General features: G+C 42.8%; 1 protein-coding gene across 2 annotated transcripts in view; it reads left to right on the forward strand.

Annotated features, from left to right (window-relative positions):
- Window positions 1-18,307, forward strand: part of trrap (transformation/transcription domain-associated protein) — a 76,499-nt gene that overhangs the window by 22,145 nt on the left and 36,047 nt on the right. For both annotated transcript variants that reach the window (XM_068582877.1, XM_068582878.1), the window contains 13 exons: window positions 517-715; window positions 3,865-3,993; window positions 4,973-5,239; window positions 5,647-5,853; window positions 8,292-8,450; window positions 8,798-8,959; window positions 9,975-10,085; window positions 10,730-10,876; window positions 13,083-13,296; window positions 13,516-13,644; window positions 14,474-14,623; window positions 16,019-16,218; window positions 16,671-16,792. In XM_068582877.1, the coding sequence (XP_068438978.1) occupies window positions 517-715; window positions 3,865-3,993; window positions 4,973-5,239; window positions 5,647-5,853; window positions 8,292-8,450; window positions 8,798-8,959; window positions 9,975-10,085; window positions 10,730-10,876; window positions 13,083-13,296; window positions 13,516-13,644; window positions 14,474-14,623; window positions 16,019-16,218; window positions 16,671-16,792 (2,196 nt within the window). The remainder of the gene's footprint in view (window positions 1-516; window positions 716-3,864; window positions 3,994-4,972; window positions 5,240-5,646; window positions 5,854-8,291; window positions 8,451-8,797; window positions 8,960-9,974; window positions 10,086-10,729; window positions 10,877-13,082; window positions 13,297-13,515; window positions 13,645-14,473; window positions 14,624-16,018; window positions 16,219-16,670; window positions 16,793-18,307) is intronic.

An 18,307-nucleotide genomic window follows, 5' to 3' on the forward strand; every position in this document is an offset into this window, starting at 1 on the left:
GACATTCCCTAAACACTGGACAAAGTTGTCATACAATCTGAAAATTGACATTTCATATGAAAATCTGAGTTAAAAAGTGAAAAGTAACACAACCTCTCAACAACTACTGTTGACTACTGTTAATCTGAAATGAACAACGCTACCAGTAGAGCCTCATACTTGATGGCTTAAGTGACCCTTTAAGTGGCGTATTAGCTAGACTTGTTTAAGGACTACAAGCCAATGATCCAGATTTTTAAACATAGTGCAGTTTTTTTTACTTTAATTAACTTAATGGTATACCAATTAGGAATGACACTCTTCCCCCTTGTTTCTGTCAGAGCACAAAGAAAGTGTTAAATCACCTGCCACATTTATTTCAGTCCCTGCCATTAACCTCATTGAATAAAAAAAGAAACAGAGGTTTTGTATCCAAGTCACATTGGTATCAAAGATTCTTTCAAACTTCTGTCATTAGTTAATCTCTGTCATATCTTCTGTACACTAAACGTATTGACACCGCTGTCTCCTCAATAGGCGTAACTACTCCGAGATCGAGCTGTTGTTCCAACTGCTGCGCGCCTTCACAGGCCGCTTCTTATGCAACATGACCTTCCTGAAGGAGTACATGGAGGAGGAGATTCCCAAGAACTACTCCATTGCCCAAAAACGAGCCCTGTTCTTCCGCTTCGTTGAGTTCAATGACCCACACTTCAACGATGAGCTTAAAGCTAAGGTATGTCGATATGTTTAAAATTATGAGGCACTTGTCGGCTTTAATTGCAAAAAATGGTACGTTTTGGACTTTTTTGCGTGCGAAAAATTAATACAAATCTTGGATCGGTCATTTTCTTGCAAAATAATCCTAGACTTACTAATGAGTTATAAATGATGCTTTGAGCGTCGCCTCAGCTTACTTACTTTGCTTCCTCGGTGTGGGACCTGATCTGTGTGACTTTTATGGTTGGTGTGTTTTGCACCAGAAGTTCTTTGATAGAATCAGGAAGGTCATTGTCTGGTTGTAGACCCTCAGAGGCTCACAGATGAATGCTTCTGTCCTCTCTACCTGACCTGCTGCGACAACCAGTACAATCATTCGGGCTGCTTTTTAATTAAGATCAGTCTCCCGTATGCATGCTCACAAGCATACACACACAGACCGAGGCACACATACACATTTTGCACAGCTGTAATAGGCCCACAACCTGGCACAGAAGAGCAACAGCACTGCTGTTAAGTACAAACGGGTCAGTGGGGAAGGCCTGCCCTGGCTGGCACACTACAGCACATAGCCAAATGACTGTGTGGCAAGAAACGCAGACTCCCAAATTCAAGGACATACCCTTGTGTTTATGATGCTGCTCACACCACCATGCTCTTTTTTTAAAATTGCAGTGTGTATTGCCTCAGCGTCATATGGATGGGGGAAGTGCCAAAATATAGGCAGGGGAAAGAGTTCAGCCAACTCACTGTCTTTCCAGGCTCAAATGCGGCATATTAATATTTAGCGGAACGGATTTTGGCCTTTCAGAAAACGAAGCACCCCCCCATCTCCCATTCATCATTTTGCTCATATTGTTGTTTTTCCATAATTGTCGTCCTCTGGTGCACAGCAGCTGCTAGCTGTGCATGTGAGCCGGAGAGACACATACAGAAAAGAAAGCATGCGTTTGTGTGTCAATGTTTATGTTTATGGGGGTACAAGTCATGAACAAGGGAATGAGTGTGGCAGTTTGACATTTAAATAATCCCCGTTAGCATTTTGTGTGCACGTGAGTGTGTGTGTGTGTTCATTCTCAGTATATTTTGAAGTTAGACAGAGAGGCGCAGGTTCATGCATCACAGGGGTCTCAGAGAATATTTCACTCTGAGCGAGACACAAAGGATGTGTAAAAGAGAAAGGAGGAGTGAGAGACTGTGTGGGACAGCAGCAATGAATCATCTATGATGGCACAGACTGATCTCATGCCGCTCCGGTATTGTTTCTTTTGTTAAATCCAAGCGGTTCTGACAGAAAACTGCTTTTGTGCGGTTTCTTTTCTGTTCAAAAGTGTTTGATTATTCATGCAATAGATTTCAAGCAGACAAGCAAACAAACAATGTGAAATTTATGAAGCACAGCTTGTCTGTTTCACATTCCTTTAATGTGTCCGACATGACATACGGAAAAGCAGAATTTTATCCATGTCAGCGTGTGTCTACAAGCTGCGTCGGTATTGTTTCCCCAGTGGAGATTGAAATGAAACTGTAGTGTTAAATTAAAATAATAACTAGATATTTGTGTTAGTTTTGTTTCACACCTCTTCTGGCATGGGTGTGTGAGAACAACAAGGTAGATAAAGATAACTCGAGGAATACAAATTTACAAGCGAAAAACGTTTCTAGTCTAACAGCTGGTGTGTTGTGTGGGGAAAAGAGGCAGACATGCACCACATTTTAAAGAGGTTTCCACTTTCATATCCACAAATGAAATGATTACAAACTTTTTAAAGCATGTTTTAATACAGCAGCAGTTTCAAAAGAGAAATGCCTGAGTGCAGTTATAAACAAATACAGATTAAATATCTTTTAGTTGTCTTGTCAAACGATTTAGACGACTAACAAAACCAGTTGGAGTTGAATCATATTATTGATGCTGGGCTCTTAAAATCAGCTATGCACCTTGATTGTTTGAGGTTTACCCAGAGTTAACTTAGATCCTTTAGCTTCTTCACCTAACTGTGTAAAACTAACCAAAACGTAACAATAAAGGCTGAAGATGTCTAAATGACTAACTTATAACAAATGGTGGTGGTTATTATGCAAGTCATCCTGTGGCTACTTCACAATAGATTCTACATATAATTCCTAATTCTTGATGCGTATGGGGCATTTTCTAGCTCCCATTTTTCACCAGCTTCCTTTTTGTTTCTGGAGAGGAACACATGTGCATACATTAAAACTATTTGTTTAATGGTATTGAAATGGGATTCAAGTTAATTAAGACTCCTGCAAAAGGAGGTCTCGGCTACTCTTCACCACAAACACACGCAGACTTTTAATGGCAATGTAGAAATAAGTACAGTGATTGACGTCCCAGGAGGTTAGGAACAGATGAGACTGGAGAACAGACTTGTGCTGCGTGCCTTTTCCTTGCGTCTTCATTGAAGGGTGTGTGCATGTTTCTGCATGCACATTGTGTCGAGCGTGTGTGAATAATGCTCTACTGGAGGAGTTTGAACATATGCTGCCACAGCTCGTTCTCCACTGAGCGATGCCCTGTCCTCCCCAATGATGGATTGAATTGGGAGGGTTCATTAACAGATAGCAGCTTCTTTAATAAATGCAGTCGTTAGCTGTATTGTGTTTGGGATATTCTGCACCTTGCCAGCTAATCAAGCCTTTGTCTTCATTCACAGATCCCTGCTAACACTCCCTGCCGGTTTCAGGGTGTTTTGTAATTAACTTTTGCTTCCAATGTTTATGAATTAATTTAGAGAACATGTTAAGAGTGTTTTCTTCTTCAATTTTTGAAATGTCACATAGTTTATTACCCTAGTTTTATGTCACATTTAGTGTTGCTGCGCCTCGAGCCTGCCTCCAAGCTCTGAAATCATTTCTGCCGTTTCGAAATAATCCACATTTTATTTCCGGATTTTAATCAACCTGTAAAGGACTTGTGGCCCCCTGACTTAGAATACATTTTAGAGTAGATGACTATTGCATGACCTCAGCATGTGTCAGAGTGTGCAATTGTTTCGTTTATGCAGATTTCAAAAGATCACACAAGATACTTTTCGCCCTTTTGATGACTGTGCAGTCTTGGTTGATGCATGTTCTCCTCAGTGAATGGAATAATAAAAAAAGTAAAACCAGATTGTGTTTTTTTCTTCTTCTGTTTCTTAGGTGTTGCAGCACATCCTCAATCTAGCCTTCCTGCACAGCTTTGAGAAAGGGGAAGGTGAGCAGCTGCTTGGACCGCCCAACCCTGAAGGAGACAATCCTGAAAGCATTACCAGTGTCTTCATCACGAAGGTACACATGCACACACACACGCTTGCAGCTATTCTTTCCTCTCAACATCTTTCTTCACAGCCAATCTGCTCACTTGTCTCCCACTTCTTTTTTTGTTCATTACTCACCAGCTTTGTCTCGCCATCAGTCTCCCTGATTTCATTACCTGCTGCATTTCCTCTAATAATGTCTTATCAGTGCAGCACATTTCAATACTCTGTCATCATCCATTGCATCCTACTTAGTCTGATTCCTCTTCTCCCATGGTCTCCACACATTTTCTCTCTCTTCCGTCTGATTTTGTTTTTCTCCCTCCATCCCTTTTTCCATTACGTTTTATTCATCAGGCCAGACTATAATTTCTGCTGTAAATGCCACGATGTGACCATGCTAAAGGTCAGCATGTTTGTGCTGTGGCAGATCTCATCACTGACTAACACCAGTCCTAATGGCCACTAATGGCTCCTTTTTACGGTTAAAACTAATCTCCTCACTTACCCCTCTCTCCCTGAATGTTCTCTGCTCCGTTCCCCTCTCCGGGGAAGTCAGATGGTGATGATCGTTCTGAATGGGGAACTGTCTTTTTGCAAGAGCGTTTCGATATGTAAAAAAAAAGTATATCGTCGATGTGGTTTGACTTCATTTAAATGTAATTTTTGCAAAGGGAACATTTGTCTGAACTGCAGCATACTCAGAAAAACAATATATCAAATAGAATTATTTGCTTTACTTAGTTTTGCACATGAAGTTATTTTAGTAATCTAAGACTTCTATTGACCTCTGTTGGCACTTGATGAGAATTACAGCCACACCAAAAGCTCTCAGGCATTTTGGTTCTTTACTCAGAAATTTTCTGAGATGTTTTCTGTATATTACAACGCCAAAACATTTGTAATTGTTTTTGTCTTTGTGGATATATGTGCTAACTTTGTGATATGACCAGTAAACGTAGGTCCTTGCCCAACAACCTTTAACCCCACATCTCTCCCAATCCTCTCAGGTACTGGACCCAGAGAAGCAGGCTGACCTGCTGGACTCGCTGCGAATCTGCCTGCTCCAGTTTTCCACCCTGCTGGTGGAGCATGCACCCCACCACATTCATGACAACAACAAGTCACGCAACAGCAAACTGCGGCGCCTCATGACCTTTGCCTGGCCCTGCCTCCTGCCCAAAGCCTGCGTGGACCCTGCCTGCAAATACAGTGGTCACTTACTTCTGGCCCACATCATTGCAAAGTTTGCCATCCACAAGAAGATTGTGCTGCAGGTGAGGAAGAATGAGAAGAGAAACTCAGTGGAGCGGGGATTTAACTTGACACAGAGCTTAAGACTGATAATAGAGATAAAACATGGTTAAACTTGTGTAGCAGGTGTAAAGAAATCCCTCAATGACCTTGTAAAACGCAAAAAAATGACAAAACATCAGGATTCAATTAAAATGATGTATACAAAAAAAGAAAACAAGGCACTTAGAAGAACAATAAATGTGTGAGAGTGGAGTCTGTGCTTGTTAAAGAGCGTACACGTCTTCGTCCCATGTTCCTCATACTCTATAATATGAATGTATTGGAAAAGAAAAACAGTGGTGATACAAATAAAAAATAAATGAAGTTCAGCATCAGTGGTCCAGGAAATGGTACAATTTCTAATGTGCATTACCTTCTTTTTGCACAGGTCTTCCACAGCCTGCTGAAGGCCCACACGATGGAGGCCCGGGCCATCGTAAGGCAGGCCATGGCCATCCTGACCCCGGCTGTGCCGGCCCGCATGGAGGACGGGCACCAGATGTTGACTCACTGGACTCGCAAAATCATCGTGGAGGAGGGACACACTGTACCGCAGCTGGTCCACATACTGCATCTCATTGTGCAGCACTTCAGGGTGAGCAGATATATTAAAGGGCGCAAACACACAGAAGTTACAGTTTGTCAATAGAGCACCACCTTCTTCCATTCGGCCCATTACTAATGTATTGATTTTCAGTTTATTCATTCGGGCACGGTGGGGCAGACAGAACAGATAAAACTAAACTGCTTTTCTGTCCCAGTAAAACTCATAAGGCACTTTGGGGTAATGTACATGCCGTGGTGCTCATCCCAATTTAGACCACCTGTTTAAGGATGACTATTATCAAATATCACTATCTTGTACTTGACATTTTATGGTGAGACAGGGTAAGCTGCCACCACATGGAGTGAGATGGCAACTGCCACGTTACATCCTCGGGCATTTGTTGCTGCAGCTCAGCACTCCTCAGTGTGGCGTCGGCAATTGCAGTGAACCACATGGGGGAAGCGCAGTCGAGAAGCTATTTTTGTTGATTTTCTAAGTGCCCTGAATTAAATGATGCCTCTTAACCAGTCCTGATGGGTATGGAGCACCATCATTAAAAGTTGGATTATCTCGTATGGCCCATTTAATAGTTTTTATGATACTGGTTCACAAAATTTGAGTTTTCATAGCGACGGTAAACGTGACAGCGGTGTTGCGGTCTGTTGCCTCCTTGTCAAAAGCGTCATCATTCATCACTAGGCAGTGGAGCTAATGGTTACCGCCTGCTGCCTTTAATCGCCTTAATGCAGATGCAATGTCCCAAGCACACTCTTGGTGACCAGAAGAGTCCGAGAGCGTCTATTCTGTTCACAAGTCAACACCAGCAACGGATCATTGGGCTTTATGTTTGCCTTCCTCCTTAAATTTCAAAAGACACTTTCTGCCCTCTTGCTCCTTCAGCTGATGTTCTCCGCCTCGGCGGTCAGAGAGCCACAGTCTTTTAGCAGAAGACTGACATTTTCCTCAGCGCCGCTCTCTATTTCACTGACAGGCTGCTCTCACTGGGCCAGATGACTAATCTAATGTAATCACATCAGCATAATTACGCCAGGGAGGAGATAATGACAGACAGATGAGAGTGTGTGTGTGTGTGCGTTAAAGATATGGAGAGATTGTGTGCGTGTTTGTCTGTGTGCACACGTGATGGACAGGGCTTAGCCACTCTGTCATTAAGGGTCTGTGAAGCCCTGCTCTATCGACTATAATTACCCGCAAAGTGAGAAGCTTTAATATTCTTTGACACTGGCAACAGCCCTCAGATAGACATCTAATCTCTTGCTCTTTTGTCTGCGTGTGTCTGCGAGTCCCAGTTCAGTTTGCGATGAAACTAAGTGACTCTTGAGTGTGACGCTTGAGGGTGTGAATTCTCGTGGCTAAGTGTGTGTCATCACGTCCTTGAGACTAAGTGAGAATACCACTTCAGAGTTTGACTCTTCTGACTCTGTCTCAAAGTGATTGAACACCCTCTTAAACTTTGCATGCATTATTGTTCCAAAATCTGGAGCGAAGTATTGGCAGCCTTTTTGTTTTTTTTCTGTTACCATTCACGATAATGAGGCTCTGCAGGGAGGCTGACTGGATCTCTCGCTTTAAGACAAAGCGGACACAACCCGGAATCGTAGGCACTTCAAAGGACTCTCAATTGCCCGGAGAGCGGAGACCTCTGATTTTTTGGCATTGAGACAAACTTTTAAGTTTGGTTTTAGGGAAAGAATCGGACAATAACTTGCTCTCATAATTGCGTTTGGATGGCTACAAAGGCAGTTGAAGCCAGCCTCATTTATATGGAAAGATACTGACAAGGAAGTCTATTTTTAAAATGAAGCGGTTCTCCTCATTTGTCGTGGATGCTTTGAAAACAAGTTTGCCAAACCAGTAATAGACTAGATATCAAAAGCAATGTAAATTAATATTGCAACACTTTCATGTTTAATAGTGTAATTGTATAATCCATGTCATACATTTGAATCTTACTGAAACGTATGCAGCATCTTTCAGTCTGTGTTTGATTGGTAGGCATGCAGGTGGGAAGGAGGAGCATTTTTGTGTGAGGAATCATTTTGATGGGCTCACAAATTGGGGTTTTTCCACTCATGCAAAAGAGGATCGTTTGTAAGCTTCTAATCTTGCAAAATGTATCATTCGTTTCCCACTTCCATACTTGGTGTATGTGAGCGTAGTTAAAAAAAAAAGAGGAAAAAACAGGCCTCAAGCTACAGTGGCATTTTATTTTAAAGTTTGGTTTCTTTAAGCATTGCTCTGTCATCTGTTCAGCCTGGCTGTCATTTGCTCATGTTTACTAACTCTGCCATTGGCATCAGTGACCATCTGCAGTTGGTGCTTTAGGAAAGAGAAATTTAGCCAATTTCTACCTAACGCTTTGTGTTTTGAATAGCAAATATGGAAGCTTTCGCAAAGATAGATAATCATTCTATATTACAATATTTGATTTGTTTTACATGTTATTTGATGCCGTCTCTCTCCAGGTGTACTACCCTGTGCGCCACCACCTGGTGCAGCACATGATAAGTGCAATGCAGCGTCTAGGCTTCACCCCCAGTGTGACCATAGAGCAAAGGAAGCTAGCTGTGGACCTAGCCGAGGTGGTCATCAAATGGGAGTTGCAGAGGATCAAAGACCAGCAGGTGTGTTCATGCATTTCCATAAATGTGCAATCGCAACAGAAATCCAGGCAAAGGCATGTCTGAATATCACAGGAGCGTTGTCCTCATGTAAGGCGCCTTGTAAACGGGACTCTGCCACCTCATACACTGTTTTTTTTTTTCAATCTGCTAATGCATCATAGCAGACTGTTTATTTGTATTTATTCACAAGAAAAGTTAATTTATCATAGTAATTAACACACTTTCTTAGTGATACTCGTGATGTTGTCCGAAACCTTGACGTACATGTCCGTTTCATTCTGTAAATACGTTAACTGATGGACTCATCTTGACGCCGATCCTCTCCCGGTCTCTGTTCGGGGTGGCAGCCGGAGTCCGAGGCTGAAGTAGTTGCTGGCGGTGAAGGGACGAGCGGCGGTGCTGTGAAAAGAGGGCTGTCCCTGGAGTCTGCTGCTACTGCTGCTGCTGCAACCACTGCTGCCGGGCAAGACGTCAAGAGGTTCCGCACGGCAACTGGAGCCGCCTCCACGGTGAGCTCAGTGGTGTGTGGCCAGTCACTTCAGCCAGGAAATGGCTCTGTTTCCCAGATAATTATTCTCCTGTATTATTTCTGCTTCTAAAATTTCACAAGATCTTTAATGTTCTCTTTTTCTATCGTGTTTCAACGAGTGCAAGGCTTAGTCTCTCCACACACAAAGCGCAGGAGAGACCGGTGAAGGCAAGATAGCGTTGTTCGTACCGGTTACAAACACGCTCAGTACTGAAAGAAATGCTAACACGCTAACTGATTTGATGTTTTTGTGTTTCTAGCTAAGCAGAGAATATTTGGTTAAAACAGATCGGTGATGCTGTTTTACCCTAATCGTTCCCTTGCTGGAAATGATGAGCCCTGGTGTGTTTTATGTTGAGGGAACACTTCCTTTTAAATGCTACATTGCTTGTCAGTGACCATATGCCATTTCTTAAAGCAACTTAGCATTGTGTGCTAAAAACCCCCCAACATATTTCTTTATTAAAGGCAATATGGCCAAAATAGTAGCATGCTGATTGCCACTGTATGTATATAACATCCTGCAAAGCGACTCAAATCGCAGCTGCATTTTTGAGTTTTAACATGATGTGGGAAAAATCTTTTTAAAGCTGTTGTACTTTCGGTAAACACCAGCACAAGTCAGCAGTTGTAGTCATAAGTTTCAGTGTAATTCCTTACTTCTTTGACCCACTGTCAGGAGAAAAATGCAATATCAGCATTTGTTACTGCTTGAGATGAGGAAATGTAAACTCTCAGAAGGTGGAAAGGAAAATGTTTAGTTGCACCCTACTTTTTGCTTTTTCACAGAAAAACCTGACTTTGTGCGGGCTTTGATTTCCGTCTCTAACTAAAAGCTCTGTGCATTTGCAATGCTGTCAGAGTTTTATAATGAAATTGGTTTAGTTTCTTAGCTTCTAAAAGTTCATCCGGTGCCTCGGTTAGAGGCTCTGCATTCAAACAAAACAGATCTGAAATATGAATATTTACGATGTTTGTATGCGTGTCTTTTATAGGCGTTTGCCCGCAGCCAGTCCGTGCCAGGTACAGAGACCATGCTCACCAAGCCTGTCGAGAAACAACATACCGACACCGTGGTCAACTTCCTCATCAGGATTGCGTGCCAGGTAACACAAACCACACACTCGGTACAGTTCTGCCAAACATAGCTAGCGCTTGCCAGGTAGGATACTGCTGCCCCGACCCAACCGTGGTGAAGGCAAGCCACACCTGGTGGCTGTCCTGAACACATCTCTACACACACATCCTCACAGCTGTCCCTCAGTCTTGTGTCAGTGATGACCTTGGTCACAAGCTTGAAATAGTGTTTTGGGATTTAACTTCTAAATAAACATAAACATAGTTTTTTTTTTGTATTCTACTCGATAACGGTGCATTGTGATACTAAATTGATCCCTGTAGAAACATGTTCTCAGTTCACTGGCCACTAGGGATAACCATCAATCAAAGAATGTCACACATGAAGCAGATGACGGTTCACCGTCTTGCTAAAGGATGCTTTCGCAGGCCGAATGCTTGTCAGCATGAGGGCTTCTGCAGAGCTCTCTGATTGAAGGATTGTCACCTTCCTGACTGTGCCACAATTGAACTCTAGCTGCATGAATGAAATTACAATATATGGTGACAGTCCTTGTCTCTTCTTGCCCTGTGTGATTTCTCACCTCGTCGGGGAATTATTGTGAAATTGAAGATGAGACCCGTTGTTATTGATAATGATACCAACCTTCTCCCTCCCCCCTCTCCTGTCTAGGTGAACGACAGCACCAACGTGGCTGGATCTCCTGGGGAGCTGCTGTCCCGTCGCTGTGTTAGCCTCATGAAGTCTGCCCTCAGGCCTGACATGTGGCCTCGCGCCGAGCTCAAGCTGCAGTGGTTTGACAAGCTGCTCATGACAGTGGTAAGATGGCATATGTCTTCAGAGTGAGGCTGCCTTTATGTTTCTCAAAGCCACCTTCATGCTCGTGTTGGTGACATAATTGGTTCTAAACTGTCGTTACGGCTGTCTCCACTGCATTTTCCCAGACATCACTTGTCAATCATTACATACAGACGTGTAATGGGTTTTCCCTTTGATTTTTCCATTGATGAAAATGTTCTTTCTAAAAGTGTCTGGCTCATCTTTTCTACTTTGTCATGGGGGCCCATTGCTGTTCTTCGGATAAATCCAAAAAACTGTATTTGTTTACATGAGCATATCACAGATTTTTGGAAGTTGCAAGTGCATGTCATCAACAGTGTTTTATTCAAGTCTGAATAAAATGTAAAATATTGTTGTTACAGCTCAAAGCAATAATCAACAAACGGGAAAGTATAACTAATGCGTCTTAGTTATCCTTTCTGCTGTTCACTTTCCCAGAGACTGCAGAAGTTACCCTGTCCCTGCTTAAGCTCTGTCTTAGTGTTTGCTCCAACGCCTCTGAGTCCTTTGTCTGTTATCAGTAATACATGAAGTGAGGCGCCAACCACCATAATGACAAAATAATGACAGTGGTGAGATAACAGGAGTCTATCCGGTTTGCCCTGTGCCTTCTCGTTCAACCCCCACCCTACATCCTCGACTCCTCATCCTTCTGTATCGCCCCAGTGTGCCTTCTGTGCCGCTCCTCTCCTTTCCCGCTGTCTCTTGCCCTCGCTTCCTCCTCTCATCTCTTCTTTTCTTTTCAGCCTCTTATCTCAGCCTCTCTTCTTGCTCTCTATTTTTATCCATTGCTCCTCTCCTTCTCCCCTCATCTCTCTGGTCTGATTCAGCGACACTGCTCAGACAAGGTTATCGCCATGCGCCGGCAATTGTCACGTACTTCCCTTGTTCCCTTTTGGGGATCACTGCATCGGTCGCGCCTTTCTTTCCGACACACACACAGTCACACGCACACACACGCACAAACCCAATCAGCCCCTCCAGATCCCATGGGGATGGTCTGACAAACAAGGCTTTCTGTAGGTCTTATGCAGATGCGAAGACACGGGCCCTTTCCCCTTGGGAGCATGCTCTACCTGCCTAGCCGTCTTACTCAGACTAATGAACAATGCTCTAAATCGGATTACCTTTTATCATCTCATTGTACTGGCATGGCAGTGATTAAGAGTTGAGAGGAGTGGCGTGAGAGGGCAAATGAGGCGGGGCAGGAGACACACACCAAAACATGCATATTCCCTATTCTGCATGGCTCCAGAGACATGGTCCCATTCTGTTAATACAGTGCCAAATCAATACTCCCCTAATATCTACCAGGAGCCTTATCACAAGAGTCACCTTGTTCATTAGCCAAGATTAGTGCTATGGATCTGTCCCAGATTATCCTCTTGGCCTTGCAATTGCTCTAAACCTTGATTGCAATTTAGACTAAATTAGGACCCAATGTTGGCCATTGATCTTTGGTTTAGCAGCAATCACACTGCCGTGGTTCTTTTGTGCGCACAATACCTCTGTGTGTAGGATATTGATTTCTGAGTTGTCTGTCTGTATAATAAAAAACTTGGATGATTAATGCATCTAGCGATGAATTTGCGCAATAGTTTGAGACTTAGGTCCAAAAAAGATAAGCCTTAATATTTTTCTTAATATTGAGGTCGGTTTTATTAAGATGCATCACAAGTAGGGTTAGGCATTATTAAAATTCCCCTACTGACGATATTGCTTTAAGAAAAACATCAACATATGAAATTATTCTTTGAAAAATGTGAAGAGAGGGACACACACACACACACACACACACACACACACACACACACACATATATATATATATATATGTATGTATGTATGTATGTATGTATGTATGTATGTATGTATGTATGTATGTATGTATGTATGTATGTGTATATATATATATACATATATATATATATACATATATATATATATATATCTCACAGTTAATTATCTATGGACTAGAGACTCATTTCTTACAATGCCCATAAGTGGCCACGATGTATAGATAGTCTGTGCTATTTTACACAAGAGCATGCTGAGATCAATTATTCAGATCAATTAACTGGTAGTAACTGACTTTGTATAGTCTGGCCATCGCTGATTGCCGTTGCTTATCTCCACACTTCTTTTACTCCACTGACTTGCTGTCACTGTTCTCTATGTCCTCTCAGGAGCAGCCAGCCCAGGCTAACATCTCCAACATCTGCACCGGACTGGAGATCCTCTGCTTCCTGCTGACGGTGCTGCAGTCCCCTGCCATCTTGGCCCATTTTAAGCCTCTCCAGCGGGGCATCGCTGCATGCATGACTTGCGGGAACACCAAAGTCCTGCGGGCTGTCCACTCCCTCCTCTCTCGCCTCATGAGCATCTTCCCCACTGAGCCGAGTAAGTTGCCGCTGCTTAATGCCTAAATTGCAACAGGCCTGCTGTCCTCAGGAATATACTGCGGGTCTAAGAAATTGTAAACTTTCATTGGAAATCTGACTAATACTCTGTTGGCCAATTTTTAAGTTTGCTATTATCATGCCAGGTGGTAAAAGCCAGGCATTTATTTAGATTCTCGGCTTCTCTTTGTTTGAAGTAAACACTGCTCTCTCCCTCTAGGCACATCAACTGTGGCATCTAAGTATGAGGAATTGGAGTGTCTGTATGCTGCTGTGGGCAAGGTCATCTACGAGGGACTTACCAACTATGAAAAAGCCACAAGCAACACTAACCCCACACAGCTCTTCGGTAAGACCTCCCCACTGCTCCCTTTTTTCTCCTCCTCCATTCCTTTCTACCTCCTTGTGCTCCGTTACTCTCACTTGGTTGCTGATAAACCCGTTGGGTGTGTTGTTGGTGTTGTTGTTTAGTTTTAGTTTTTAACCATTTTTCACACTCCCTCTCCATCCCTACAAAACCAAGGCACTTTAGTCACTTTTAGCAATTAAGCCAGTGAGTAGGTCGTTAAAATGCAAGCCGATGAGCCCTGCTGCTTGGGCTAACATCTGGTCTGTTTAAACAGAGGCCACAGTCCAGCGGTTTGGGAAAGGTTGTTTCTGGAAGAATTGCTGCTTTCGGCCACCCTCCCTGTACGAACATTACTGTTCTTCCAGATGTCAGAGCGTAGTTATCGAAAAAACGTACATTAAAGCTTGTTCAAAGGAGATGGTTATTAGATTTTCTTCCCTTTCTTTTTCTTCTTTGTACTATGCAGTAGCAAAAACGGGGCCCTTAAGGTGACAAATGACTATTGGGGAACAGACTAAAAGTAATAGTATTTTGTACGGGTTCCCAAAATGGCATTTGTGGACAATAAAAAGCATTTGGTATCCTGCTGTCAAAGAGAGGAACTGCTGATGTGATGGAGGGTTACATTTGAACATTTGTCTCCCCTCCAGGGAGAAGCCACAGAGGGGGGCATTTCTCATACCAATCCCTGCCTTTTTGACAAACTTAAGTTGTAAAATGTGTATATTCTGACTGGAGGTGTGTGTCTGTTACTTTGCCCCACAGACGTTGAGGTTCTTGTCATTATGTTGTATTTCTCACTCGCTCTTCCCCATCTTTTGTCTTCCAGGAACACTGATGATCCTGAAGTCAGCCTGCAGTTACAATGCCAGCTACATCGACCGCCTCATCTCGGTGTTCATGCGCTCGCTGCAGAAGATGGTGCGCGAACACCTGAGCCCCCAGCAGGCCAACCCCGGGGTCACTGAAACTAGCACAGGTACGTGGATGTGAATTCAGTGGAAAAATACAAGGAAGCCAAGCGCAGACTTCACAGACAGATGCATTACACCTTATTGACAACATCAATAATCATCATCGTCATACACATATACATGGCTTTACAAAGGGGTTTTATTAAATACAAGTTGCTAAGAGGTCCGAAATAGATTCTGGCCATCCTTCCAGTTCTTGAGTTCACAGCACATGAGTCACCATCAAAGCTCAGAGATCCACACAATTGTGCACCAGACTTAAATTACCATTTCAATTGAACACATTTTTCAGTACTGCAGTTACAGCTGGCTGACATGATCATGAATGCTACTGTGCCTACTTATCCCCAACTCTGGTCCAACGAGGGGTGTGTGAGGTCACTCGTAAACTTCACACACTTGTTGACCTTCGGTTAAAGTGCAGATATCTCAGCAGTGCCTGGCTCCTGACAAATGCTGGATCAAAAGTCCTATATCAATGACCCCAGCTGTGTTCTCAATAGCTTTTGTAGTCCGGTGAGATCCACGCTACAGATCTGGTCTCCAGGCCTGGTTTCATAGAGAATCTCTGGTTGCCGCCCTGTATTGTCTGATAGCCTCTCTGCGGATGAAACAAACGGATGGTAACCTTGTGATGTTTCTCTATGGCTTTGAAAGGGTAGATACTAGTTGACATTGACAACTTGCCTCATTCGTCAGGCAGCAAGGCTAAAGAGAAGAGTTTTGTGTGTTGTTCAAGCGCTTTAGGTTGTTTAGATTTCTCATGACTACTACAAAATTAATTGACGTTCCCTTTCTTCTCTGAGCTTGGCTTCACCAGATTTATAGAAGACAGGCACTACATAATTCCTGTTGCTACTTCTCAGAAGGAAGGTAATGGCTGTAAGATGCTATCCGGGCTTTAAATTGCCCCCTAATGACTATATCGGGAAACACAGACATTTACCCTCTACTAGGCACCGTGAGAGTCACTAAGACCAAAAGGCTATCTGACCAACAAGGCCTTTGTCTCTTAGGATTGTTCATGCCTCACTACTCTAATGAACTTCATTTAAAGTAGTTCCAACCCGATTGTATTGATACTGTTTAGTTGTATTTTGGCTGCTAAAACTGTTAAAAATGTTAAAGTGCACGACTCCCATAGCCAGCTTGATTCTTGACAAAATAAGACACACATTTTGACTTTTCTTTTGCAGCTTTTAACTTCAGAACAGCAATAAAAGAAGAAAAAAAAAAACATTTTGGTTGCGTACGTGATATTGAAGACGCACTTAACTCAGCTGGTGTTTTTTATATATACTGTGGATAATACTTTATCCACAACTGGCAACAGGTACTTTCTATCAGCATTTATAACGCATTAAATAGCTTTTTTTTGTCTTTGTTACCCGTTCTTTTAGTGACCAGTGAGCTGGTGATGCTGAGTCTCGACCTGGTGAAGACTCGACTCTCAGTCATGAGCATGGAAATGAGGAAGAACTTCATCCAGGTCATCCTCACTTCGCTGATTGAGAAGTCACCTGACCCCAAAATCCTCCGTGCTGTCGTCAAAATAGTTGAAGAATGGGTGAAAAACAATTCTCCAATGGCTGCAAATCAGGTAAGAAGCTCAGAGTGTCAGACTGAAACATAATTGAGTCACACAAATATAATGTGTGGAAACAAAAAGCGTGATTTAGCAAATCATCGCATTATTTCTTTGATAATAGCAGGTGTGAATCAGCACTGAATCAGCAATGTACATTTTAAAAAGGTGTGAAACCTTTTGGACAAACTACAAGCTAAGCACATTTCTAAACCCGGTGAGGTTAACATTAGCATTATACCCACAGAGGTGTCTTTCGTCTTTATTTCCTTTTAAGCTGTAGAAGGGCCGCAGCAGAAAAAGGCTGAGCTGGACAGAGAAACGCAGCTACAAGAACAAAACTGAATAGATTATCTGTGTTTTTAAATTTTCTCCTCCCTTCCTGCCATCCTTTTCCTCTCTCGTTGATTTTCAAAGCCACTATCTCTCCTTTTTAACCAACATCCTTCTTTTCCACCTATCTCCAGATGCCCAACCTACGGGAGAAGTCCATCTTGCTGGTGAAGATGATGACCTACATAGAGAAGCGTTTCCCCGATGAACTTGAGTTAAACGCCCAGTTCCTGGACCTCGTTAATTACGTCTACAGGTAATTACCGCCATTCATCACATGGCCAAATGGCCGTGCCGCTGGTGCTACGCCGCCCTTGCATCCATCTTAAAAGGAGGGATGAAGGTCGGGGGGTGCGGGTCCGGGAAAGACACGGGAGGTTGGGTCAAGGAGCGAAGGAAAATGGAGATGAGGAGGATGGGGTTGGAAGCATGTGTGGTGTACCATTCATCTTTCTTTTTCTTTGGATCATGCTAAATAGAAGCAAGTGATTAGTCAGTTGGTGGTACATGAAATCAGAGGAATTAATTCATAATTATTGAAGCAGAAGAAAATCAAAAAGGTGGAAAACAGCAGTGCAGAAAGGATCAACGAGACAGCAGGTACCAACGCAGATAGATAAGGTGCCAGAGTCTTTACAAGGCTACAGTGGTGTCAGGAACAAGCAAACTCTGTCAGGACACCCAGCAGGTGGGGGCCAGAGGGAAGAGGATGCCTTACTGCCCGCTATTCATCAAACCTGGCTCTTTGTCTTTCCGTCTTCCACACATACACATTTAATCACCAAATGTACCCTGTATTCCTCCAGCCCATCTGCTCTTCATGTCAAAAGACTTACAATGAGCAGTAAAGCCATGATGGACAGCAAGTAATGATAATGGAATGATAAAGCAGCTGTGCCAGAACAATGTGTGATTAAGAGAATGGCGCAAATAGGGGCAATATGCATCTGTGGCAGCCTTGCCTTTGTTGTTTTTATACCAACCTCCCTCTCTCCTTCTGTTCTGTGAATCATACCCATGAGGCCCATTTAGTGCAGCAGGATGATGTAGAAATGATGACATTTGTTATTTAAGTGTTAAATGCATGACGGTTGGTGCTTTACTAACTGTGGCGTAGCCACATCAGAGATACTTAATTTCACAGAATATTCAGTGTTAACTGCCATCTCCTCGCAATTCTGTGATCGTCAGTGTTGCTGTACGGCTGTTTAAACATGCTGGCGCCTCACGTTTGAATGTCGCTCCGAGATTACACTCTGTGCTGTTAATATGTTTGGAGTCTTGGCTGCCATATTTACATAAAAATAAGACATTGTATTCTTCTAATTAGTAGTATGCACACTTATGTCAAAAGTTGCACAGAAATGAAACAAATATCTGTAATATAACTCGCATGATATTCTTTGTATTATTTAAACAATTAATTGTAGTGTTTCTTTGCTTGCGTGACTCTTAATTGCCCGTGGGTGTCAACGTGAGCGTGATTGGTTGTCAACTCTGTGATAATATGGCGACTTGTCCAGGGTTGTAATGTTCGGATGATATTCAGTAATATAATTAATTTACAAATGCACGTAACAAAAAACGAAGACTAAATCTCAAGCCTCATTAAATTGCCTCAACATGTCTGAGTGTTGTTTCAGTGGCATATGTCATACATCACTGCTGTTCTGAAGCCCTCAGTGTCACATTGATTATTGTCAGTGCAGTTGCATAAAAGTTGCATAACACAATTAAGCTCAGGGGCAAATCTTTTTATTTATTACTTTAA

This window comes from Clinocottus analis, unplaced genomic scaffold, assembly GCF_023055335.1.
Source record: "Clinocottus analis isolate CAN_PGR_092001 unplaced genomic scaffold, fCliAna1.0.p SCAF_19, whole genome shotgun sequence".
Lineage (NCBI taxonomy): Eukaryota > Metazoa > Chordata > Actinopteri > Perciformes > Cottidae > Clinocottus > Clinocottus analis.